The 25,783-nt window shown below is 52.2% G+C and overlaps 1 protein-coding gene across 2 annotated transcripts in view; it reads left to right on the forward strand.

Moving 5' to 3' along the window:
* The window catches only part of KIF13B (kinesin family member 13B), a gene marked incomplete at both ends in the record, with an annotated part of 127,182 nt that overhangs the window by 95,382 nt on the left and 6,017 nt on the right, over positions 1 to 25,783 (forward strand). Inside the window, 7 exons of one of the 2 annotated variants that reach the window (XM_084232303.1) lie at positions 254 to 430; positions 3,021 to 3,113; positions 6,542 to 6,694; positions 7,376 to 7,453; positions 8,681 to 8,734; positions 13,378 to 13,504; positions 14,221 to 14,342. In XM_084232303.1, the coding sequence (XP_084088429.1) occupies positions 254 to 430; positions 3,021 to 3,113; positions 6,542 to 6,694; positions 7,376 to 7,453; positions 8,681 to 8,734; positions 13,378 to 13,504; positions 14,221 to 14,342 (804 nt within the window). Of the gene's footprint in view, positions 1 to 253; positions 431 to 3,020; positions 3,114 to 6,541; positions 6,695 to 7,375; positions 7,454 to 8,680; positions 8,735 to 13,377; positions 13,505 to 14,205; positions 14,343 to 25,783 lie in introns of both variants that reach the window. The other variant, XM_084232304.1, reaches the window with a different exon arrangement.

Consider the following 25,783-nt stretch of genomic DNA (forward strand, 5'->3'; position numbering starts at 1 on the left):
GGTTGGAGTCCTATGTCTGTGACCGACTCCAGAGTGACTCAGCAAGAATAACAACACTGGTGTGTCTGTGCCATGTGCGGGCGGAGGACGCTGCAATGTCGAGCAGGCACGGGGCCTGGAGGAGGCACCTGCAGACGGCGGTTCTGGCCGAGGGGCACTCTTGCTGGCGCTGCCTCTTCAGCCCGGGTCCAGGGGCTGCCTTGGGGTGCTTGTTCCAAGGAAGGGAGGGACGCATGCTCCTCTGTCTGTGCAGGCGAAGGCAGAAGCCTCCTGGGACTCGGCGGTGCACGGCTGCCCCCAGCTCAGCAAGGGCACCCCCGCGGACGAGCGCGTCTTCCTCATCGTGCGGGTCACCGTGCAGCTCAGCCACCCAGCCAGCATGCAGCTGGTCCTGCGCAAGCGCATCTGTGTCCACGTGCACGGCCGGCAGGTGAGTCCTCGGCGGGAGCTGCAGCCCAACCCCAGGTCTGCCTGAGGGCCCACGGTGCTGCCGGCGCATGCTGCTCTCTCCAGGGTCACACCAGTGCCTGTGGCCTGCTTGCTTCCGTCCTGGGATGGGGCTTCCTGCCTCCCAGACTGTGCTACACTCTGTGCTGGGCCTTTCTTATTGCCTCTTCCCCAGCGGCCACCCCTCTCAGCGCCACCGGGCCCTGGCAAGGGCACGGTCAGTGCACAGTGGCTGCCGCACACCGGAGCCTGCGGGACGGGGAGGTTTGCAGGATGGGGAGGTTCGCTGCACGTGGGCTGGGTCCGCTCTTCCCACCCCTCCCCTGCCCACACCTTTCTCCCCTTCTAGTCACCTCTGCTGGGTGCTCAGTTACATATTTGGAGAGAGCAGACTTCAAGCTTGGGTTAAAAGATGAAGTAGCAGTAGTCTGCCTACTGCAGGAGTCAAGTCCGTCAGCAGGCGCAGGTGTCAGGCTGGGATAGTGGCTCGTGGGGCGCTCTGCCGGGATAGTGGCTCGTGCAGGTGCCCCTCGTGCAGGGGCTCTGGGTGGCGGGAGGGTGTGTCCAGGGCCAGGGTGGCAGTGAGGCTTCGGAGAAGAGGGTCCACGTGAGCTGCGCCTCAGTAGATGGGTTGGCAGCAGAGTCGGAGCTGGCTGTTCTGTGCCAAGGAGGGGCTGGCGGGGCTGGGAGGGGCAGAGCTGGGCTCCTCCCAGTGCCTGTGCCCTATGAAGGGTTTAGTAGAAATCTTATAGGTGAAATTATAAATGAGTTCTGTTACTGGCTTTGCAAATGCAGGATTTGGGAGGTTAAGGCTGAGGATCCTTTTAACTGTCTCTGCTCACTTTTTTGAGACCTTTGCAATCACTGATGAAAACCAGGACAGATGAAAAGAAATCTTTTCATTTGGAAGAGCACAGTCATGGTTGACAGAGCTCTAGATGTAATCTCTACCCCTAAAAATTAATCTTCACTTCTAAATGTCACACTGATATCAATCTTGGGAACGAGGACGGGCCGTAATGCTGTTAAAATTGCAGCTCCTTAGCTCGGCAGTCCGACCTCAGTGAGACCAGGCTTGGGTCAGCTGCAGCTCTTGTGTCCAGCTTCCCGTTCGGGCAATCTGTGAGGGACAGAAGGGACAGGCTGCTCCTGGGGAGCGCTGAGAGAAGCCACAGTTTCAGAAGTAGAGCTTCTGTTGTCAGGCACTGGCCTGCTCAGGTCCAGCCCCCGGGTCCACGGCTCCCTGCGCAGAGGGCAACATCGCCAGCCACCACGTGTCCTCCATTTCTAAAATATTTATTATTTTTTAATATTACTTGAAAATTGTTATCGTAGGGACAAGAAGTTGCCACGTTTCCCCCCCGTGGTTGAAATGGTTTGATTGTTTCAAATCGATGCTGAAGGATGACAGTATTTCAGGGCGTGCCAGCCTCCTGCCAGCCTCCTCCCCCACCCCGCCGCCCCGGTGCCGGGTGTTTCACTCCTAAAGGCTGCTCCTCCCTAGCGAGAATGTAGCGTGTCTCAGGAGCCTACTGCCCGCCAGCAGCACCAGTCATTCCAAACACACGGAATACAAGGCCCCACACCACCAGGCCCCACACCTCCCCCGCCACCCGAAAATCCAGCCTGGCTGTGTCGCGACCACTGACATTGGCAGTGACCCAGCATTGCAAGGCCCAAGGCAGCCAGGGGAGGGGTGGAAGGAATGGTCTGTCGGCTTCCCGAGAGGTCAGAATCTTTCAAAAACTACCTCGAGATCAGTGAATAGGAAGGAAATAAGCTTGAAGCAGGCTCGTGAAAATGCGCATTTCTACGCCCAAACAGCTTCTCCCTTCCCCTGGGAGGGTGGGCGCACATGCTTCCAACTTGCCTTTTATCTGGGGACAAAGGTTGAGTGTGAGTGGAATGTTCTGTTTTCTTATCTTCATTCACGGAGTGCTCTCCGCCCTCCTCCCCGCTCTCCTCAACCTCCCCAGGATGCTCGGCCTCAGCAGCATCTTCCAATGAGTCATCTGTGCATTAATTCAACAGTTCAATTCTTAACTGTGCAGAGAGCACAGTCAGCATAAACAATGACCATGCACTCTTAAATCATTCTTCATAACGATCCTGCTTTGGTCGAGAATTTAATGCCTGAACTTGTCAATATTCATGGTACAAGATGTCCATCCAGCTGCCGGAAAAAAAAAAAAAAAGTGTGAGAAGCACCGCCAGCCCTGCTCACAGCTTAGCTAGAAGGTCATTTTACTGTCTCGAAGTCAAAAGTCTTATTCGGTGGCCTTTAAGCGGCGTTGAGCCAGAGGCCTTGTGTCAGACCAGAGGGGGGCCTGTCCTTTTCCCGTATTGGGTCTGGGGCCGGCCCCATTGCAAGTATCAAGTAAATTGGTTCTGTGCCCTAAGAGGAGGTTGGGGAACCTGTGTTGAGTGCTTTGGGGTTTAGCTAGCTGAAAAAGGAAATGTGCTCGGATTGTTTTGGGTGAGAGTGGACCAGGTACCCTTTGTGCTGTGTCTTTGTTAACGTCAGCTCAGTTTGTGAGATGGGAAGTCATATCTCCTCTTTTGTTTTTCTCTAGGGTTTCGCCCAGAGTCTACTAAAAAAGATGTCTCACCGAAGTTCTATTCCTGGCTGTGGAGTGACTTTTGAAATTGTCTCCAATATTCCAGAGGTGAAGGATCATAGGCAATTTGAATTTACTAAAAATAAACATGTGAAAAGCGCTAACTCCCTGAAAAGTCACCTACCCAAGAATCATGTAGCAAGAGAAAATGTGTATTTAGGAATATGCCATATAGATTTGTAGAGGAATTCCCTAACCTTAACTCGCTGCAGTCAGTGAGGTTCTGGGTTTACTATTTTGTTAAAAAAGAACTTTCTTTTGAAAAGCAAATTAACACCTTTTCACTCATAGAAGACCTAAGATGACAAAACGGTAACCTTTGAAGGGAATTAAGAGAGAGAGGTGGAGGGAGGTTCTGTTTTGGAGTCAGAGAAATCTTGTTTCATTTCTTGGGCACGTGAACTTGGGTCAGTTGCTTTGAGCCAACATGTCCTCATTTATCAGGGGGTGAGTGGTGTCCTCTGGGCAGGCTTGTTTATAAGGGTTACATGAGACCATGTGGGAAAACCGATGTGCTTTAGCAACAAATCGTAATTGCTATTGCATGATTGCTAGTTGCTATTAGTTGTCATTTTATTGTTAATTTTTCTTCTTCTGAGCTAATTGGGATATTTATGGAATCAAACAGATGGAGCTTAAAAGATGTCTGACAGGAGTGGGGGACGTGGCTTCTAGTGCTTCCTCGAGGTGAATGAATGCCCAGGCTAGACTTACTCACCAGGCGTTGGCACTGTGGTCCTGGAGGCCTCCCTGGAAGGAACAAAAAGGAGGTTCTGAGAAAAGGGAAGAAGAGCAGCTTCTTCTGCCGCATCCAGAGGGCGAGTGGTTAGGGAACGTGGAGTGGGTCCTGGGGTGAGCCCCCTGCCCCCGCCGTGGCCTCCCCGTCATGCTCTCCACCGAGGGCTTAGCAGCCTGCTGACCGGCTCGGTGGGGCACCTGGACCATAGGTGGATGTGTCCTCCTTCACACGGACATCAGTCTGGGAAGGAAGCAAGCGCACCCCCCAGGCTCAGGCCTTGTTTTAGAATTTTTGTACCGCAAACACATTTCCCTCTCAGGTAATGCCAGGCGGCTGCTCTTTTCCTGTGCTTTCTGCCCTCAGCGTCCCTTCAACACCATATAACCTGGGGCTGCTGAGCTTTTCAAAACTGAGGCTGTTGTCAGGTTTGGTCAAGTTGCGAAGACCTGGGTGGGGTCGTGGGTAACTCTGGGTGCCCTGTGTTCAGTCTGACTCTCCCTCTGGATGCCGTGCCTGCTCTCCTGCAGTTTCTGGGCTAAGTCTGTAAGGGGCTTGACTGCTGCTGAGAACAGAGCAGGCCCCGGGGTGCATGTGGTGGTAACAGGCGGTTGTGGGCGAGGCAGTGACTCCCCTGCCCCCACCCCTGGGATGCTGTCTGCCAGGGGAGCAGGAAGCGAGACACCCTCAAACTGGAAACAGCCCGGGCAGCCGTCAAGGGGCGAAGGCGCCTCGGCCCGTTACCGGCTGTGTGAGGAAAGGAGCCGGGTGAAGGGGCCTCAGAACCGTGAGACTGAGTGAAAGATGTCACGACAGCAGGATTTCATTCTGTGAAGCCTAAAGCAGGACAGGCTAACCGGTGGTGAGGGAAGTTATCTATCCAGCCTCAGGAAGGGCCAGGACTGACTGACAGCCCCCTCCCATCCCACCCCAGGGGTCCGAGGCCTCGGTCAGGCAGGTGTGCGTAACATGGCCACTGTTTATCAAGACTCAATTCTCCCCCTTCATATAAAACCACGATAACGTCTGTCCCCTCAGACACCGAGTTTTCTGTGTTGTGTGGTGAGGACAGGCCACCGGAAGTCAGAGGCCTGTTTCCCTCTCACCTCAGGCTGGCACTGGCCTCCCTCTTTCCTCACCTACAAAATGAAGATGAGCCTTCCTTTCCAGATTATTAAAAGTCTCTAAGGAGACAAAAAAAAAAAAAAGTGAACTTAAGCCAAATTCCATATTTTAGATAAGACTCATTTAAGTTTTTGTTTTTTTTCTTTTTTTTTTAATAATGTTGTCTTTTATTTTATTACTATTTTTTTAAAGATTTATTTATTTATACACGCACTGGGTACAGGGTACAGTCAGAAGTGCGGGAGGGTGAGAGAATTCACCAGAGTCAGAGCAGGGAACAGAACAGGCAGACTAATGGAAATACACTGCTGAGGGGAGCAGCAGGTGTGGCAGGAGAGGTTTGTCATGCCATGTGGGACCCTCACCAGCGGCCGGGGATCCAACCGGCGCTGCAGAGGCTGCGGGCAGCTTTGCAGCCCAGCGCTGAACACTGCGCCACCAGGGGAGGCCCATTGTTTTTTTTTAAGATTTATTTACAAGAGTTGGGGTGTAAGCCAGAGGTGCGGGGGGAGGGCGAGGATTCACCAGAGACAGAGTGGGGAGCAGAACAGGTGGATCTACTGAAATACACTGCTGAGGGCAACAGCGGGGAGACAGGAGAGGTCTGCTGCGCCACGTGGCTTAGCAACCTGGCTGGGGATGGAACTAGTGCCGCGGTGCCTGCGGATAGCTTCATTGTGCTTAGACTTAACCCCCTGCGCCACCAGGAAGGCCCTCATTTAAGTTCTAAAATTTCTTTGAAGTTAGAATGTCTTATAATCAATATCACAGAACTATTCAGTGGGTTTTTTCCTCCATAGTGGTATATAAAACATTGTGTTTTCTTATAGTTGACAGCATCTTACAAGGCTGTGGCTCACCAATGTATGTTCTATAGCTTTTGACATCATTATAACAAATTCATGAGTAAATAAAGTAGGTTTTCCCTGAGAATAACCTGCCACGAACCAAGTTTGCTTGGGATAATTAAATCAACCCTCAGAGTCCCTCCCTGCCCTGTGAAAGTCCTGTCTGTGTGCAGAGGGCCAGGGCCAGGGCTGGGCTCTGCCTGTGAGCAAGGCCAGTTGGCTTTGTTGCCTCCTTTGGTGCTGGTGCCAGCCACTGGCCTCTGCTGCCCCAGAGTTCAGGATCCAAACCATGTAGAAGCTGCGCGTTTTGGATACGTCCTAAGGCTGCTAAGCGAGGAGGGTGCAACCCAAGCCTCCTTCTTGATGGCATCCTCGGCCCCTTGCCTGTCTCCTCTCTGGCCTGCCTCACCCCACTTCTTCATCCTCTGGTTCCCCAGGTTAGGGTCCGTATTTCCGGCTAGTCCACCAGGTTCTTTCCAGCCAGCAGTGTTGTTTGTGGTGGGAACCTGATAGAGACTGGCCTGCTTGGACACGGCTGGCCCCACTGCGCTGGCCTGGCCCCACCCACTCGCCCAACTGCCATTACGGCGTGTTTCTGAGGGAAAATGCATTCGGAGCTCCAGATGCTGACTTTAAAATGGAAATTTGGAATACATCCCATTTGTTAGTTGAGAAATCTCTGTATGTGTCTGTATAGATCAAGAAGCTTTTAGCATGTTTTCTACAGCAACGCACTTGATGTTAATATATAACTTTCCATTCTCCAGGATGCCCAGGGAGTAGAGGAACGGGAAACATTAGCAAGAATGGCAGCTAACGTTGGGAGCACAGCTTCTGCTGACTCAGAGGCTTATATTGAGAAATACCTCCGGAGCGTGCTGGCCGTGGAAAACCTCCTCACTCTGGACCGGCTCCGCCAGGTGGGCCAGCCACGGGCCTCACCTGCGCCCCACTCACTGCCCTTGATGGTGTCGTTGTGTTGAGACTTTTCAAGACTGTCCAGCAGAGCGTGATCCTGTAGTTTAAGCTTGCCTGGGCTGTCTTTAATGCTGTTTTTGAAAAGTTACTTTTTCCCAAGACACAAGGTGGAATCTAGTTGCTTTGATGCCAAGGGATAGAAAATATTTAACTCCTCATGGCCAGTACTGTTGGTGGGAAACACCTCATGACGAGGTAGGACAGGCCCTGCCTTGCTCACTGGATTTGAGGGCTCTGACCTTAGGGTGTGGTCACAGAGGTGCCAGTGAACCCGACCCTTAGAAACCCTAAGCCTCAGCTCACCTAGCAACATGTGCACTTTCCTTTTAGCTTTATTTATTTATTTATTTACCAAAAATGCTAATAAAAGATAAAAGCGCATGTGTGAATGTTCACTGCCTTCCCCCGGGACTCACTTCGGGCTAGCTTCACTGGGACGCGGCAGGTGATACGTGGTCCAGGTGCCCTGTCCCTGGGTGTCCCCGGGCGCGGGCGCTGGGCTCCTGTGTCCTGTGAGGCAACAGCCGTTCTTTAGGGAGGAGGACTGTGTGGGGGGTGGTATCAGGCCCGCGTGAGAAGGGACTCTGGGCCAGCGTTTAATCCGTGTGCTTTCTTGCTGACAGGAAGTCGCAGTGAAGGAGCAGCTGACAGGAAAGGGGAAGCTGAGCCGGAGGAGCATCAGCTCTCCCAACGTGAACCGGGTGAGCCATTCAGGCCTGTCTCTGCTGGGCCACCTCTCTCGCCTGCCGTCTCCCCTGTCTCGGCAACGCATCCGTCCTCCACATCGCATGTCAGACCCCATTTCCTCCTCTGAGCTGACACCCCTCCCCACCCTCACCTTCGCCCTTCGGTGCAGGCCTGTCAACCGCCAGGCTGACACCGGGGCCTGGACATGTCAGGACCCTGCAGGTGGCTCCTTTCACTTTCCACCGCTGGCACAAAGGGGCTCGGTGAATGAGTGTTGAACTCAAGCAAAACTAGCCAAGTGCCTAGGGCATGCAGTCGAAATTTACTGGGCTTAACTTAATTACTTTTAAATTGAGGAGAAGTCTGGACAAGGTTTATAAACTCAGTTGCTCACAGGCTATATAAATGAGTTAAACAAGTTAAGTTTGTTCCGTAACACTGCCCTATTGTTTTTGTTTTTAGTGATAGAATTTATTTGCATGTTAAACACACAGATGACTCTTCACAGGGAGCCAGGCAGTGTCCTGTGGCTTAGCCTCCCTGCTTATGATAAGGATGCAGATCTGAGCGCTGTCCCACCTTTGTGTCATTTTACCCCAGTAAGAGCCACTGTGGTCTTGAGCGGCTGCCCCACGGCTTAGTGTTTGAGGGACAGTGGTGAGACAGGGCGTCTGCCAAGCTGGAGGGCACGTGTGCCCTCAGGGACCCAGTCACATCCCTCATGGCCTCAGGCTGAGAGGTTGGGACCATTGAGTTGGACTCAGACAGTAAGAAATGTCCCTTTAATTCAGGTAAATACTTTCTTGTTCCTTCAGAACGTGATGTATTAAAAACACATGACACACATAGAGGTTCGCCATGTGGGATGCCTGGGCTGAAGGTACTTTGTAAGTGAGAAGCCAGAGAGGAGGCCTGGTCTGGGCACGCAGACTCACCAGCCGCCTGCTCAGGACAGGCGGCCACCAGCAGGCCAAGCCGTGCCCAGTGCCGGCCAGTTGTTGCCCTGGTGTGAACTCCACGCCCAGGCTTATCTAACTCTCCTGCTTCAAGTTGCTGGTAACTAATCCAGTGAAAAAGTCGTGCCTTGACAGTGTTCCCGAGGCCACAGTCCGGCTCCCCCTCTTGCGCTCCCCAGCCTCTCTGCCCGCCCCTCTTTTGGTGGGTGCAGTTTCGCACCTTGCTTACGGGCCGGGGTTGTCCTGCTTCCGCCCTAGGCTGACCCCTCTTTGCTGTCTCCACAGCTGTCCGGCAGCCGCCAGGATCTCATCCCCTCCAGCAGCCTGGGCAGCAACAAGGTCAGTGTGTCTAAGCGTGTCCTTTCCACGCAGGCCCCCACCCCACACCGCCCACTCCCCCTTGCACACCCAGGCGCCCCGACTCTTCCAGGCCATGTGAGGTTGGCTGGGAAGTGCTTGAGAGCCCATGCCAGTTAGAAGAAGGTGGACTACACCCACTGACTGCTCTCCCTTTTAGGGGCTAAGAAACAATTTTGCTGCCTAGGTTGATCATTTCTGTTTAAGAAACCCCTCCTGCTGGACTGTGGGTGCTCTGGGGTGGGTGCATGGCGGTGGTGGGACCTGATGGGGGGCGCCAAATGTTACCTCCATTAAAAAACTGAGAAATGTGTTTCCTGTTCCTATCAGAAAAAGAAACTTCAAATCACATTTTTAATACTAAGATATTGATGTGGTGATTGAAAGTTTACGGGAAATAAGAACATTATACGTAAAAGTAAATATTACTTGTCAGAGGAAAGAAAATAAGGAACGGTGATTTTGTGAGCTGGGATTAATTTATTTCCTTGGTTTTATAGCTTTTCCTGCTCAACGGGGTTTAGCGCGTGGGTTTTTCATCACTGTTTGAGGGGCCAGGCGCCCGAGGGTGGACGCTGGCCGGCCGTGGCATCTGTGAAAGCCGCGTGGGGTGCCGCGTGCTCCCTGTTACCGTTAATTATTCTGCAGTTTCTGTGTGTTTGAAATTTTCTTTATAAAAACCTACGGAAAAGAGCCGTGAGCTGCCGAGCCAGGCTCCCCGCCGAGGCCCAGGTCACCCGGCGCGGGCGGCCTCGCTGCATGGTCGCTGCGGGTGCCGGGGCCGCCGCCCTCCCGCGGCCGGGGCGTGGGGGCTCTGGGCGAGGCGGGTCGTCCCGCGGGAGCCTCTGAGCCCGCCGGGCTGTCGGTTTCAACCGTAAACACAGCGTTTTCCGCAGAACGTTCTGGCTGGACGCCGGGGACCCGTCTCTGCCCCGGGCCCCGGGGCCGCGGCCGCCCGGCGGGGGCGCCTCCCCTCGCCTCCCCTCCCGCTGCCCCGAGGAGCCCGCGGGGTGGGGTGGGCACCCCAGAGCGGCTCGGGCGGGAGGGGGAGGGGGAGGGGGGGAGGGGGGCGGGCCGGGAGGGGCCCGTTCGCGGCGGGGGGGGGGGGCGTCGCGCGGCCTCGGGAGACGCTGTCTGGCCCGGCTCGCGGGGGTTGGGGGGCGGCCGTGGACAGCTTGGCCTCGGGGCGCCGACGGGGACCCGCTCCCGCGCCTGAGGAGCCGCAGGGCTGGCGCGGAGCCGTGCGGGGAGAAGCGGGCCTGGGGGGGCCCCGCGGGGCGAGGTCGGAAGGGGCTCCCCGCTGAGCCTCTCGGTGTTGCGGGGTTCCGGCTCCTGTGAGCAGATGCCCTGCCTGAGGAGGCAGCCGAGTGTGGGCGGGGGAGCCCAGGCCTGCTCGCGCCGCGTTTGCTCTGGCGTGTGACAGACGTCCCTGAAAGACGTGTCCGTGGTTTCCTTTCCTTTCGGGCCGCCCGCCTCCGTCCGTCCGTCCGTCCTCAGAGATGCGGGGAGAGCTGACTCCCCGTCGGGCGCTCCTGCTGGGGGCGCAGCCCGCCCGCCACCAGGACCCCTGCCGCCGCCCCCCAAGGCAGCTTCTGCGCTGGCGGCCGCGCGCCTGCTGCACCCGGCTTTTGTGGACGGAACTTTGCCGTCAGCGTACGGTTCCCTTCCAGAGCGCCTCGCTGCCTGGGTCTGACACCACAAAGTGTTGACCTGTCGAAGGGACCGTCTTCTCCCGCAGCCTCTGCAGCGCGGGTTTGATCCCAGCCAACCCGCGAGGGTCCCTCATGGCGCGCAGACCTCTCCTGTCGCGCCCGCTGCTCCCCTCAGCGGTGGATTTTCAATCAGTCTGTCTGTTCTGCTCCCCGCTCTGTCTCTGGTGAATCCTCTCACCCTCCTGTGCATCTGGTCTGTACCCCAGCTCTTGTATGGATAAATAAATAAATCTTTCAAAAAAAAAAAAGGGACCATTTTCTAAATTCAGAAGGTTCTGGAATGTGAGGAGTTGTAACCAGTGGTTATGAAGTATGAATCCATAAATTGTGTGTAAATACATTACATACGTCAATACAGGAGCACTTTTCCTCAAAGCCGGGAGGGTGAGGGCCCTGGGCACTGGCTTCTGGGCTCCACAGGCCTTTGCCAACACGACTATCTTGGGGTCACATGCAAGACAGTCCAGTGTGGAGTCCAGTTTTGAACTTGGTGATGCTGACAATGTTCAGAGATGTGTTCTGAGGTAACAGAAGATGGCGATCACATTAGTTACTTTGCAGGCTTGTGTGGGCTGTGTCCGGCTTCTCCCTTCGCATCACTGTGTGTGCTGCTCCGTTCTTGACCGCCAGGTCCGAGCTACACATGATGGAATCTTTCCTGGGTGGTGCGTGGTGCGTGGTGCGTGGTGCGAACCCGTCTTTAGTTCTGGCCAACACTGAATATTCAGGTAGTTGAATGATGCTTAGAAGCAGGGAGCCCCTCTGGGACTGGTTCAGCACCGCCTTTCCCCCCTAGGTTTCCCAGGAGAAAGTTGGTTGGGGACAAAGTGAGTGAAGGTCGTGGCAGGGGGGCCGGGCCGGGCGTCCAGTGGGACAGGCTTTCCAAGGAGGTGAGAGGATGCTCAGAGATTCTGAACCATCTCACAGTTGACCTGAGGCTCAGGAAAGGTGGCCGCCCCCCCCCCCCCAACCCCAGAGGATCTTATCTTTGCTGCATGTAATCTAAAGATAAACTGAATTTGATTTACTACTCCCAACTTTTAAATTTACCTTTGGGCCTTAAGGAAACTGCTCTTGAGATTAGCTTTTCCATCAGAAATAAAACATCCCTGTTGCAGTGATGCAGCTTTTCCTGGGGGACGCTGGTCACAGTAAGGCTGCTTTTAATGGCTCTGGTGAAACAGCCCTCCGGCCGGGTGCCAGCAGGTAGCCGGTCTTCCCAGCTGGCTAGATTGTGAGACCTCACAGCACAGGCAGGACTGTCATCATAAGTGCTGGAATCGCTAGTGTCCTTTCAGGCAAAGTGGTGTTTTTCATACGTCAGTAAGACAGCGTGCCCGTCTTCCCACAGGAGTTTTTATGCAATCAAAAGCAGCCAAAGCCCTAACAGATATTCAGTCAACAAACCCGCATGCTGGTTTGGCTCCATTGTCTCCTTGAAAACTGCAGTGATTTAGTGTGGCCAAGTATGAGTCACTCCTTCAGCCGCATTAGAAGCCGCCCTGGGACCTGGTGTGTCACTTGCACTTCTCTTTATTTGCCTCCTTGTCACTTCCCTGAGAAAAAACAGACCTCTTTACGGGAAACTTGAATGTCGCGTGCGAGGTGCGGCCACGGCCACGGGAAGCCAGCAGGTGCGGCCAGACCCTTCCGCTGCTCAACACCCACCTTCCCACCCAGCAGAAGGCTGGTTTGGGAACAGCCTGACTCTCCTCCTGTGCCTTTCCCATGGGGGCTGATTCTGAAGTTTGAGAGACACTAAGACCCACATGGTGGGGTGGAGACCGCCGTGGCCAGAACTAAAGACGGGTTCGCACCACGCTCTGCCGTGTTGCAGCTGGGGTCAAAAGAGAAGTAAAGGCCCAGGGGTCCCGATTCCTTTATGTTCATGGGCCCAAAGTCGTCTCCTCCTGCAGCCCATTTACCTGGCGCTTCCTTCCTTCCTTCCCCCATTTCAGGGAAGGGGTGGCTCTGCAGCCCCAGGCTAAGGACATTTGCTGAACAGGAGACACTTATGGCCTTCCCTTGCCTGGGGGGTGGTGCGGGGAGGTGGCAGCTGCACCCGGAACCCAGGCTTCATGTCTGATGAGAGTGGACATGCGCCGCAGGATGGAAGGAGTCCAGGGGGTGAGTCCAGGGGAATCCTTCCAGATCTGGGGGCGTCAGCCAGAGGGAATTTGCTCGGTGAGTCCTCAGGACTGGAAACTCAGAGACGCCCACGACTTGTGATGACTCGTGGGCTTAACTGGAACGTGTCTTTAGTGCTTGTTAGTCATGGACTGTTCTAGAATTTTTGCTCTCGGGGCTCGTGTGTGGGTGGGTGTTTCTGGAGCCTTGGTGTTGTCCTGGGCCCAGGTAAGCATCCTTTCTACTCTGTGAGGACCATTTTTGTTTTCTGTGAACACTTTCACCACAGTTTAATTCATTTTCTTAATCTCACAGCACCAACTTTTGGCCTTGCCTTACTATTTATGCTGTTTCATTACTTGCCCTTATTTCTCTCTGCATTCCGTACACGTTGGTTTATATTGCTTTCACCGTCACGTGGAGAACATTTGCTGCTCTGATTTCTTGTTTGACTTGTGAGTCATAAGGTACCAGGAAAAAGGGGCAGAACAGCGGAACTTAAGACATCCCTGAGAAATGGCTAAGAGAGCCGTGTGGTGTGGAAGCAGCAGGGACACAGGAGGTAGGATGGAACTTGGAGGCTGTACGTGGTAACTGGAGGGTGTTCCGGCGAGGCGGCAGTGGCCTCAGGGAAACTGATACCATGAAGGCATTTCAGTCATCACAAGTGACATGTTATGTGCAGGAACAGAGCATTTTCAACATGTGGCCTTTTCCCATAAATATCTAAACTTTTTGGTAATTAATTTGAAATAAAAATGGCGGGGCTTGTCCTGTTGTTAATAGGGCCGGTGGGAAAGTCAACAGGACGTGTCGCAAATAGCCGCTGCCAGAGGAGCCGCGCCGGCTGACCCGTCCCCTCCCAGGCCCCCAAATGGCCAGTCCCTCGATCCAGGTAAGTCCTGCCCTAACTGTCAGTCACTGTCCAGGAATTTGAGCCTCTTTCTGGAAGAGCTTAAATGGGGTCTTCTGCCAGGCTACGGCGCTGGGTGGCTGGGCTGTCTTCCTGCTGCCGGGCCATGCTGCACGCTGACCGGGAATGTTGACTTGTCCCGCACCCCTAGGCTACGTCTGCAGCCCGACTCCATGCCTAGTGTTGGCTAAAGGGGTTTGTGCTTATGTCCAATGACAAAGGTCCTTCTTCCCGAGAAAGCCTTGACAGGCCGGTGTCGATCCCATAAAACACCTCAGGAGACGTTTTCTGCTCACCTTAAACGTTTTGCAGAATTTCCTGGTGACACTATCTGGGTCTAGAATTTTCTCTGTGGGAAGCTTTTAAATTATGACTTCAATTTCTTCTATGTAGAGTTGGGTTTTGTTTTTTTTTTTTGGGTCAGTTTCCATGAGCCAGGCTCTCAGGGAACTTTCTATCACAGTTCAGGTGCCTTTCCTACATGTTCCAGTGCTCCCTTTTTGCAGTATTTGTGGGGTCCGTTGTGATGTTCCCTTTTACTCTGACACAGATCTTTTTTTTCCCTTTCTGATTTCCTTGAATACTCTTGCCACAATTTTACCAGTTTTCTTAATCTCACAAAACCAACTTTTGGCTTTTAAAAAATTGTTTTGTTTCACTGCTTTTTCTTTTCTCTCTTTGCCTCTGAACCTTGCTGGCAGACATCGACCACACAGGCATCTCCTTGAACCCTGTGAAATCCTTGATGCCACAGATACAGATGCCAAAGCTCCTCAAGTCTCTCTTGCCCCTCCGTGACGAGAAGAAGGGCAAACAGCCATCGCCCTTTGCACATCAGGTACCAAGCAGCCGTGAGCCTTTTCCTAATAGATTGCTGGTGAGACTATGCTCCGAGTTAGCTGAGGCAGAATGCGAGGGCCAGCGCAAGGGGGAGGTGGGGGCTTCAGAACCGGGCTTTTAGGCCCAGTAAAAGCTTGCGATAATTTCTCCTCCACTCTCATCAGAGATAACAGAGCTGCTTAAACTTACTGACACTCTCCTCCTTGCTTTTAAAAAATGCCAAGTACACGACTAATGTGATTCATGGTAATATCACTTAGAGCAACAATAGTAAAATTTATGAAGGGCACTTAGTGGTGTTTGTGTATTGCCAAACAGCAAATGTAATTCTATTTTTAATTCTTGATTTCATTTCTTGCTTCAAACAGTTTGATATCATCACCGTCCTTCCCTCTCAACCCCTTGTTTCCTCTGCCGTGGTTTACTTGTTCTTTCACTTAGACTATTAAGAGTGATTGCTGGTCTTATTTCCCTTTTTTCTTAAAACCTTGTAACCAGCCTTAGAATAAGTTTTTGAGAAACATTAAAAGCTTTCCCAGACAATCAGGAAAATGTTCTTATGTGAGGGAGAAGGGTGAAGGGAGCTTCCTGGAGGTGTGAATTCAGCAGAAAATGATAAATGAGGATTTATTTATACTCATTCAAAAACACAAAAGAGAGTGCAAGTTCAGTTGTTGAAATAGCTCTTTGGCCATCAGCCTCTCCCATTTGCTTAGCATTCCAGTGGCAGCAATGCAGATGAGTCCTGTCTGAGACCGTCTAACTATTTAGAAGAGTTTTTGGAGGTTGTGAATGTGTATTCAAGGCTGATGTTACTCGTTTTCTAAGGCAGCTGTGCAGACATAGAGTTTTTCCTCTTAGCATTGTGCATCCACATGAGCATACACATACACAGAGTGGATAAAAAGTAAACTTTGAGATTTTGGAAATGTGTAAACCACACTTAGCTAGATACATAACAGTTGCTTGATAATTATGAACATGAATCTGTGACCATGTGAGCTAAAAAAAATAGCCAGTTTAATACTTAGCAGGGGTTGGAGTCAGCGAAAGTGGTTTTTCCAAGGGTATGTTCCTACCTGCCTCATTCTCTTCTAAACACCAGTGCTGCTGTGCAAAGTGTGATTCGTGGATTGTCTGTGTTAGAATTTTCATGTAGCTTTTAATTAAAATAGGTGTCAAAGGAAGCGTGGCCTGACCTCATCACCCGTACGTGGGGGCATCTCTGATGAATCCTTCTCACACTGAAGTTGGATGACCAAGGTTTTTTGGCTGCTTATTCAATAGAGACAGTTATCTAAGTTGAGGGAAATTGGAACAGCATTAAAGTCAATGAATCGTCCCCAAAACAGTTTTTTGAAACTACTTTGAGTTTTTTTTTTTTTTTTAATAGAGGCATGTTTATTTATTTATTTATTTATTTATTTATTTATTTTATTTGTTTGTCCGTTTGTTTATACATGCACTGGGTACAGTCAAGCGCGGGAGGGTGAGAGAATTCACCAGAGCCAGAGCAGGGAGCAGAGCAGGCAGAAGGACTGAAGTACACTGCTGAGGGGAGCAGCGGGCGGCAGGAGAGGTCTGCGCGCCATGTGGGACCCTCCTCTGGTGGCCGGGGAGCAGCCTGGGATCGAACCGGCGCCGCAGAGGCCGCGGGCAGCTTCGCAACCCAGCGCTCAACCTCTGCGCCACCAGGGAGGCCCGAGTTTTTTTTTTTTTTAAAGGTTTTTTTTTTTTTGGTAAGATTTTTTTTTTTTTTGTAAGATTTACTTATTTATTTATACAAAAACTGGGTACAGTCAGCAGCGTGAGAGGGTGAGAGAATTCACCAGAGCCAGAGCGGGGAGCAGAGCAGGCAGAAGGACCGAAGTACACTGCTGAGGGGAGCAGTGGGCGGCAGGAGAGGTCTGCGGGACCCTCCTCCAGTGGCCAGGGAGCAGCCGGGGATCGAACTGGTGCTGCAGAGGCTGCAGGTAGCTTCACAACCCAGCGTGCAACCACTGCGCCACTGGGGAGGCCCTACTTTGAGTTTTTGACGTCGAGTCGCCTGGCGCAGTAAGGAACCCCTCCCTGCAGTGCCAGTGAGCGGTGGCTCTTCCGGCTCGCGAGGGCACCGCGTGTCAGCGCAGCCCTGCTGGGGAGGGCCCCTGGAGACGTCCCGGTGGAGAGCCATGGCTTCGAAGTATTTTGAAGGCAGCTTAAGCAATATTTGTTCATTCAGTTAACTTTTTTTTTGAACAGAGGTTGGGAAAGTGGTCCCAGACAATTCATGTATCATAAGTAAGTGAAAATATAAATATGAAATCGGCTTTAATGAACATTGCCCAATGGTGGAGCTAAAACACTCCGGTAGGTTTGCAAACCCCCGACTCCACTCAGGGGGACTCCACTCCCCTTTCTCAAGGGCAGCAGGAGCCACTGTAGCCCACGCAGCCTCTGCCTTCGGCCTGGCTTCCCCGCTACCGCTCAGTCCTTCTCACTTGTCTTTTCTGGGACAATTTGTTTCCTCTTTCTTTTGAACCCTAACGCTGGGTAGTGTCGCACGGCTTCCTGGCAGTGCTTACACTGCTCTCCCCAAACCAGACATTGCCCCTAAGCCTGGCCTTGGAGCTCTAACTGCCTGTTCTCCTTTTTCATTCCTGCATCAGTTAGGCACTCACATGTCACACACCCCAGACATTACTGTTCGTTTCTGCTCATGGTCTGTTTATTCCCAACCACTTACCACCTACAGAAATGCACGCCCATCGGGGCCTCCCTGGTGGTGCAAGGGGTTAAGTGTCAACACTATGAAGCAATCTGCAGCTACTGCAGCACGAGTTTGATCCCCAGCCAGGGAGCTACCCATAGGACGCCGCAGACCTCTTCTGTCTCCCCGCTGCTCCCCTGAGCAGTGTGTTTCAGTCAGTCTGCCTGTTCTGCTCCCCACTCTCTCTGGTGACTCTCTCATCTGCACGCCCACCTGTCTGCTGAAACAGCCCTTCAGTAACGTGGGGGATGGCTTCTTAACCCAGTGGCTTCTAGCAGTCTTCACGCCTCACCTGTAGGCCTTCAACATTCCTGCTTGTTAGAACAATAAGCTCACCCTGTTCCCTGGAAAACCAGACTTGCTACCTCAAAGTGGAGGTTCCTTTTTTGATGGTCTACCCTGACCCTTCCTTGCGGACCTTCCAGATCCTCCAGCATAAAGGTCGACTGTCCCAACCACTCTGCTCCAGCTTTCTCTGCTGTTACCACAAGTTATGGGGAGGGAGGAGCCTCAGAAAGACCCTGTCATGCTCAGCTAGAGCCCAGGCTCCACGCCCATGGCCACGGCAGGGCAGTCCTTCCCAGCTGGCCCAGATTCTCCTCTCCAGGGAGATCGTGACGCCTCTGTTAGGTTCGTTATGGCGATGAGTGACATTTGTCCAAGGCCTTCCCTCGTTGGACGACTTAGAAAACCAAAAAGAGCTCATGTTGAGGAATGTTCTAAGCCATGCTGTTGGCTGCTGGCCTGGCAGCGGCATTGCCCTCCTCCCAGGAGTGCAGAGAAGCCCTCCCTATGTGTTGGTCCTGTTTTGTTTGCTGCTCACGCCTGTGAGTGCTTTCATATCCATATAACTAATTGTTAAATAATAAGCAGTATCGGACCAAGAAATGGTAGTTGTCAGGACATCAAAGCAGAGCCCAGAACAATAGAAATCTGCGCAGAACCCAAGAGAAATCTGGGCAGATTCCGCAGTGCAGGGAGGATGTGTTGCATTAACATTAGAAAAGGGCAGAGTCAAGGTAGATGGTAGCCCTGCTCCAGATGTGCACACATCCCCGGTGTGGACATCCAGAGACATGCAGGGTCACAAGCAGCCAAGCCTGGTAGCACCTCTTATTTCTACCCCACCCCAACTTTCTCCCTTCATTTTTTTAAAGATTTATTTATTTATGCATATAAGAACTGGGGTACAGGCCAGAAGCTTGGGGGGAGGGGGTGAGAAGATTCACCAGAGACAGAGTGGGGAACAGAACTGGCAGACTGACTGGAATACACTGCTGAGGGGAGCAGAGGGCGAGACAGGAGAGGTCTGTTGTGCTATGTGGGTTGCTCCCTGGCTGGCCGGGGATCTAACTTGTGCTGCAGAGGCTGCAGATTGCTTATAGGTTGCGTTTTAACCCCTTGTGCCACCAGGGAGGCCCTTCCTTCATTTTTAAAGCCATTTCTCATGTGCCTATCATGAAAGATACTGGAACTTTCTCCTTTTTGCTTTTGTCCTGTTCAGTTTGGAGACTTAAACTACTTGTCAGAAATAATCACAATCATAAAGCACCTTGCACTAACCCCCTGCACTCTGCCCCTCCCGTGAATCTCCCCAACCCTCTGCACTGCCCCCCCCACCCCCCATCTTTGACTACTGGAGTGGACCTCAATTATTGCACATGCTTCTGGATATACTACTACTAGAATCCATTGACCACTTGTAATTATTTAGGGAATACAGTCAGAAATGATTTATGAGGACGGATTAAGGGAGCTATTTATAGTTTGAGCAAACAGTGGTCAAGGCAGGGCAGGCATCCCCAGGGCAGCGGCACCCTGAGGTGGGTGGCAGGTGTCAGGACAGTCCCGCTGAAGTCACAGGGCGACAGAAAGGAAACCAACAGAGAGAGTGCAGCACTGGGTAGGGACAAGGGTTCGTTGGAGAGCAGGGCTCTAGAACACCCGGGGGTTCTGACATCTCTCTTTTTTAAAGACAGGAAGATTTTGAGGATATAAAAATGATCCAGATAAGAACAAGGAAGAGAAAGGTCTGGTGTCTACCAGTCATTGCCCATATTTTCTTTGTTAGATTAGATGGAAGGGAGGCAGAATTTGTGTAATGAGGGAACAATTATTATAAAAAAAACTTTTAATCAGAGTGTCCTTGACATTTTCAACAAGAATGTTCAATTCCCTCCCTCGAGTGAGGATACAAACACGAAACCACGTGAAACTCTAATGAAAAGATGAATGTTTATTAACTTGTACTTTGGATCCAACGGTTCTCAGATCATTATATTTTGGGCATTATATTTCAAAACTTGGGGAATATTCATGCATTTTGCCTGTAAGGTGGAAGTAAACAGTTTATCCTCAAGATTAAAAGCCACAGATTCTTACATTTTACAAAACCTTCAGGTTTGCGCATATTCATAAAGACGCAGGTTTCTCATTTTTATGGAGATTTGTTTTTGTTTGTAATCAATTTCTGTCTGAGTTCCAGAAGTGCAAAGATACTACAGTGAAAGAGGTGGCAGCTGACAAAATTGCTGGCTTTGACCTTCTGATGCGAGTTTAGTAACTAATCTGGAAAATAATGAACTGCAATTAATGAAATCTGCACTCATATTCAAGTGTGTTTCTCAGACAGCACATAAAATAATTGAAGGAACTTCCTGCTCTCTAATTAGTTAGATTGAATTAATTCGGCATAATAGCTTTTTTCATGTATCTAGAAGTTTGTGTTCAGAGGAAGCTGTTCGAGCACTTCCACCTTCGGGGCTCCTGCGGGGGGTTTCAGGAGTGCTGGTCAGATTCCATTCCCACCCCAGAGCGCTGCCCCGCCCCTGCCCGCCCCTCAGGGATGCCCTGGTAGCCAAGGGCCTTTCTCTCCATCTCAGCAGTGACCGGAGAGGAAGATGCCCCCACCTGTGAGTGTGCCCGCTCCCCTGGGGACTCTGCTGAGGGGCTGCTGTCCAGCCTACACCTTTCGCACCAGTGATTGTCCCACATATTAAGCGGGAGGGACAGACGGCCACTAGCTGTCTTGTGCATAAAGATGCTGCCTCCAGCGCATCTCACTTGGCCTCCCTTTATAAAGTGAGCCTGGAAACGCCTCTCTTGTGTCTGGGCTAAGGATGCCTCAGTCAGCTCAAACGAGAAGAAGGTAGTCCTGGCCAGCCAGCCTTCAGTTTTCCTATTTGGGTTCCTCAGGAAATAGGGTGTCTCCCCCTGTAGTTTAGTGCCCTCCACCCCCAGTGAGCATATCCATGTAATGGGGCTGTCCCTTCTTGAATGAGCCACAGGAGGTTGCCCAGGCCTCTGGAGACTTAAACAGTTCATGGCAAGTGATTTCTGTTCAGTTGCTCTGCGTGCAAACCCTCAGGCACTGTTACTTCTGTGAGGGGAGTCTCTTTCCCTTAGTTTTCCAGAATCCTGACATTTGCTGTCATCTGGGCCCCAGAAATGTGTCGACAGCATAGTGACACATTCAGAGATACAACTTGTCTTTGGAATCAGGCTTAGAAGCTGAAGTGAAAAATAATTCAGGTACGAAGCAGGACAGAGTCGGCTGAAGAGGCCTCAGCTTACCAGCCGTTTTCCAGAAATTAGCATCATAAACAGGATTCTCTAGACCAGGGTTGGCAGACTTTCTGGTAAAGGGCTGGAGAGTAAATACTGTATGCTTCACAGGTCATCCAAGTCTGTAAAACTAGCCTTAGATTCTAAATCAGTGGGCCCGGGCCCAGTTATGATCCAGTAAAACTTGATAATCCTGAAGTTTGAATTTCTTTTTTTTTTTTTTAAAGAAGATTTATTTATTTATGCATACGAGAGCTGGGGTACAGGCCAGAGATGTGGTGGGCGGTGAGAGGATTCACCAGAGACAGAGTGGGGAACAGAACAGGCAGACTGATGAAATACACTGCTGAGGGGAGCAGCGGGTGAGCCAGGAGAGGTCTGCTGCGCCATGTGGGTCTCTTCCTGGCCGGGGATAGAACTTGTGCTGCTGAGGCTGCGGATTGCTTCATAGTGCGGTGCTTAACCCCTTGCGCCACCAGGGAGGCCCTGAAGTTTGAATTTCATGTAATTTTCATATCACAAAGGAAAGACAAAATATAAAAACATTCTTAAAGGGATATCAAGCAGATGGTGAACTAGATTAAGATCCTTCCTAAAAGTTCCTCAATTCAAAAGTATTTTGTGTTTTAGGTCAAGGTTTATCTTCCTTATGGACACTTGAAAAGCTAATGACCTTCATTTTGGCTGAAGTGAATATGACATCCTCTTTTTAAAAGTATAAATTGTTTTCTTCACATAAATATTGAAGTAAGTTTTAACAATTTTTATGTGGATACTTTAAAATTAGCTAAATTCTAAAAGTCAGAGACTGAATCTTTTCTTGACAATTCCAGAAAATATTAGTATTTAAAATTCTCCACCTGTAGTCATAAATTAGACTAAATAATGAAATGGGAGACTGTTTAGATGGTCTTGTTCGCTTTTATCCACCATCAAGTCATTTACTTGATAAGAAATGGGCTTTTTAGTGGTTTTGTGTCATTAAAATTAAATCGGAAGATCCGATGTTTGGCCCTGAGTGTCTGTCTCTGACGCACGTACCCGCCCCACATCCCCAGGCATCTATTAATTTGAGCAAGCAAATTAATAGACGTTTTCTTACTTGGTAGGAAATGGAATTAACGTTGTATCCTGAACGGCTTTGGGCCTGATAAACACAAGTAGAAACTTTCGATCTTTAGATAAAATTGTTCATTGTTTTAAAAAGGTGCTGAGCCGACGGGAGTGCTTTATAAGACAACAGACAGGCTTCCGCGGCAGGGTGGCCATGGCCTGCCAGCCCCAGACACGCGCCTGCCCTTCCTAGGTGCCAGGTCGGGCGCACTGTGCAGGGTCTGCTGTGACAGGGTGCGGCTACCATGGGTCCTCTGCGGGTTTAGAAGTTCTGGTAGCCGCCTTGAGATAGAAGCAGCAGGTCAGGTTAATGTCACTCGTCGGCCTTACTTGGCCGAGTCTGTTCATCGTCATGTCCTTTCAACCTGGAGTCGTTACTCTAAAGCTGGTGGAGGTGGCCCCAAGCTTTCTTCCTCTGCTCAGCCCTTGAAGTCAGGTGTGCATCTTACATTTCTAGCACTTCTCCATTCAGTAGCTAAAGTCCCATCGGAAACACTTCATCTGCATTTAGAGTTCATAAAATTTGCAGTTGAAAATGGAGACCCGTATGCCCATGCTGTTTCAAACCTACTTCCAGGCACTTTAATTTTTTTTTTAAAGATTTGTTTATTTATACAAGAACTGGGGTACAGTCAGAGGTGCTGGAGGGTGAGAGAATTCACCAGAGACAGAGCAGGGAGCAGAACAGGCAGATGGACCGAAGACACTGCTGAGGGGAGCAGCGGGCGGCAGGAGAGGTCTGCCACGCCATGTGGGTATCTCCCTGGCCAGCCAGGAATCAAACCTGCGCTGCAGAGGCTGTGGACAGCTTCGCAGTGCTGCGCTCCACCCTGGGAGGCCCCACTTTAATTTTTAAAGGTTCCTACTATTAGTGAAAATACAGTAAATAAGAAATTCACTTCCTCGGTGACACCAGCCAGCTTGGAGGGGCCCCCAGGGCAGTGTGGAGGGCGCAGGCCGCTGAGCACCAAGGACCTGGCCTGGTCAGAGCAGAGCTGGGGTTTGTGTTTGAGAAGCAGCATCTTATGCTTGATTGTGATCTGAGGAGATCGCACAGGATTTAATTAAAAACAGCAAATGAATATTTGTGGCCTGAAGGAGTTGTGGGTGTGCTGTGGGGTTCAGCTGTCGGGGCACGAGCAGCACCCCACCCCCCGTTTCTGCTTCCTGCCAGCCGGGGTGCCACAGTGAGATTCTGGTCAGAGAAGCTTCTGTGACTGCCGTTTGGAGGGAGGTCTGAGGAGGCTAAGCCTGGAAGTTTCTCTTGAATGTGCTCACAAACCTCACGAGGGATCTCAGTCACCTTCCTGGGCTCAACACATTGCTGCCTGGATGCCTTGATCCGAAGGGGCACGCGGCAGGTGGAGTGCCAGGGGTAGGGGGCCTGGGAGGTGGGCAGCATGGGCCTCCCTGGAGGCCCAGCTTAGAGAACTGGGGTAGCTGGACCACCACCTTCCAGAGGTCGGCCCCAGAGTGACCAGTTTTGCACAGAGGATGGTGGATCCATTAATATATGTAGCACAGCCGTCAGGCACCATCACTCAGATACACCCTGTCCGGACCAGCCTGGGGAGCCAGAGGGAAAATCATGGGCACCCTTGGCACTGGGGCCGGCTGGGTGGCCGCCCCGATGGCAGATGGTGGCTAGAGCTGGGCCCTGTCCTCCTCAGCTCTGCCGGCCCCTTCATCCCGCCTGACCACTCACCTCTGATGAAGATAACCTTTGAAAAGCAGTTTTCTATTGATTAGGTTATCGCAGTCTTGATCTGGAGGCGATCGTACATGTCTGATGACACCCACGGCTTATTACTGTTGTCGGATCAAAGAGCAAGGGACAGTCGCAGGCCCGGCCCCTCAGCTCCCTCACCCCAGCAGTGAGACTGCGAAGGTCGGCAACTGGTTGTCTGTAGCAGAGAGTAAATCGTATGTCTCGTCCCACATTCCATCCTTGAGTTTAAATCACCGGGGTTAAACAAAAAGTGTGAGCATGATGTTAACTTAGGAATCATTACAAAACGAATTGGAAGAATTTGTCAAATTCATGGTAAGACACAATTATTAGAAAGGTTTATTCTTAAACAATAAAAAGTGCATCAGAAAATAAGATGTCGGGGCCTCCCCTGGTGGCGCAGCGGTTGAGCGCTGGGCTGCGAAGCTGCCCGCAGCCTCTGCAGACCAGGTTTGATCCCCGGCCACCGGCGAGGGTCCCACATGGCGCGCAGACCTCTCCTGCCGCCCGCTGCTCCCCTCAGCAGTGTGCTTCGGTCCTTCTGCCTGCTCTGCTCCCCTCTCTGGCTCTGGTGGATTCTCTCACCCTCCCGCGCTTCTGACTGTGCCCAGTGCTTGTGTAAATAAATAAATAAATCTTTAAAAAAAAAAAAAAAAGATGTCGGGGAGGTTTTCGAGCCAAGGGGTGGGTTTTAGCCTCACCTGCTGTCCTCCCCTTTACCCCCATTGGGATGTCTGACTTTCTCAGTTCTGTGGAAGTGCACACTCCCCTCTCCCGTCACGTGTGAGTCATCCATTTGTTCACTTACTTGTTATTCCTGAGCAAGCGCAGGCTGTTGTGTTAGGAAGGACAGAGATGAATGAGACCTGGTCCCGCCCTTCAAGGACGAGCAGTCGGGGTCCTCCTGGGCAGGGTGAGGGGCGTGTCCGAGGTGCTGGGCTGTGTGTCTGGGCCTGGCATTTCTATCTGCACTTCCGGAGGAGCGAGGGTGCCCGAGTGGAGACTCAAAAATAAATCAGATTCCGCGGTGGAACTTGACTCTAGGGGGAGGAGGTGTGAGGAAGGTTCTGGAAAAGCAGTGTGTTCGGAGTTCAGGGTGGGCTGCTAGGCCAAGCGAGGCAAGAGTGTGGGTCTCTGCCCTGCCGAGGCGGCGAGGCTGACTGCAGCTGGGGCCTTCCAGACCGCCTCCGTGTGTCATCGTGGGGCCCGGAGCCCGCGCGGGCCGTGGTGGGGGGGGCGACGTGAGGAGGCTGGTCATCCTCCCCCTGGACAGCCTGGGGGCATCACCGCTAGGTACCTCTCTGAGCCCGGCTCCAGTGGTGAGAAATGCAGATGATTATACTTAGGTTTGCTTGTCCCTTGGGGCTGCTCCTTAGTATTTATAGCTGCAAAATACTTTGCAGTCATTTTTATTAATAGTTACCAGATGTGTCGTAAGGATTAATGAACTTATGATCTGAAATGTTTTGAGCTGCTGAAATAGGAGGTGACTTGCCCGCCTGCACGGGGAGCTGAGAGCAGGTCTGTGCGCTCCGTGTGCACCTGGGCGTGTGTGTTGGTGTGAAGGGCAGAGGGCAGAGGGCACACTCAGGATTTCAGTGTATTTGTGGGTATTTTGGTTCCCTTGCTGGGTTTGTCTTGGGGCACAGCCAAATGTCAAAAGCTGAGGACCCCCATGTGCACAGGCGCTGGTGCCCACTCACACTGCTCCCCCAGCCGGCATCCCCGCTTCCTGGGAGCACCGTGGCCTGTGTCCGGCCTCTATGGCCCAGCGCCCGAGGCCAGCAGCCTCCCCCTGCTGTGGCTGGGGCTCTGGGCACCTGTGAGCAGGTCTCCCCAGCGGGTCTCCGGGGTTACGGATGCACCGTCTGTGAGGCGAGTTGCCACCACCACTTGCGCCCACGCGCGCCTGTCAGAGGAGCTCACGGGTCTCCCTCCCCGGGGCCTGGGGCAGCGTGAGCGGCTCCGTAGGGCAGAGGGGCGGCAGGGGCAGGTGAATGGAGGCTCGGCTCAGCCGCCCCTGCCTGCCTGCGCCCCACTCTGCTCTGGCCTCGCGGTGTCCTCCGCCTGGGCCCACTCATGCCGCCTCCGCCCCCGGTTCTCTCCAGCACCAGCGCAGTGTGACTCCCCCGCCTGCCCAAAGCCGATCCAAGTGACCCCCACTTCTGTGTCTGCGGCCCAGTTCCCCTGGGAGAGCAGACCCAGCTGCATGGAGTTGAGTGTGGGTGAGCGTCAGCACAGGCGCGGTGCTGATTTCAGCTGAGTTAGTCTCGTGTCGTGGGGC

The sequence above is a fragment of the Talpa europaea genome (assembly GCF_964194135.1).
Source record: "Talpa europaea genome assembly, chromosome: 4".
Lineage (NCBI taxonomy): Eukaryota > Metazoa > Chordata > Mammalia > Eulipotyphla > Talpidae > Talpa > Talpa europaea.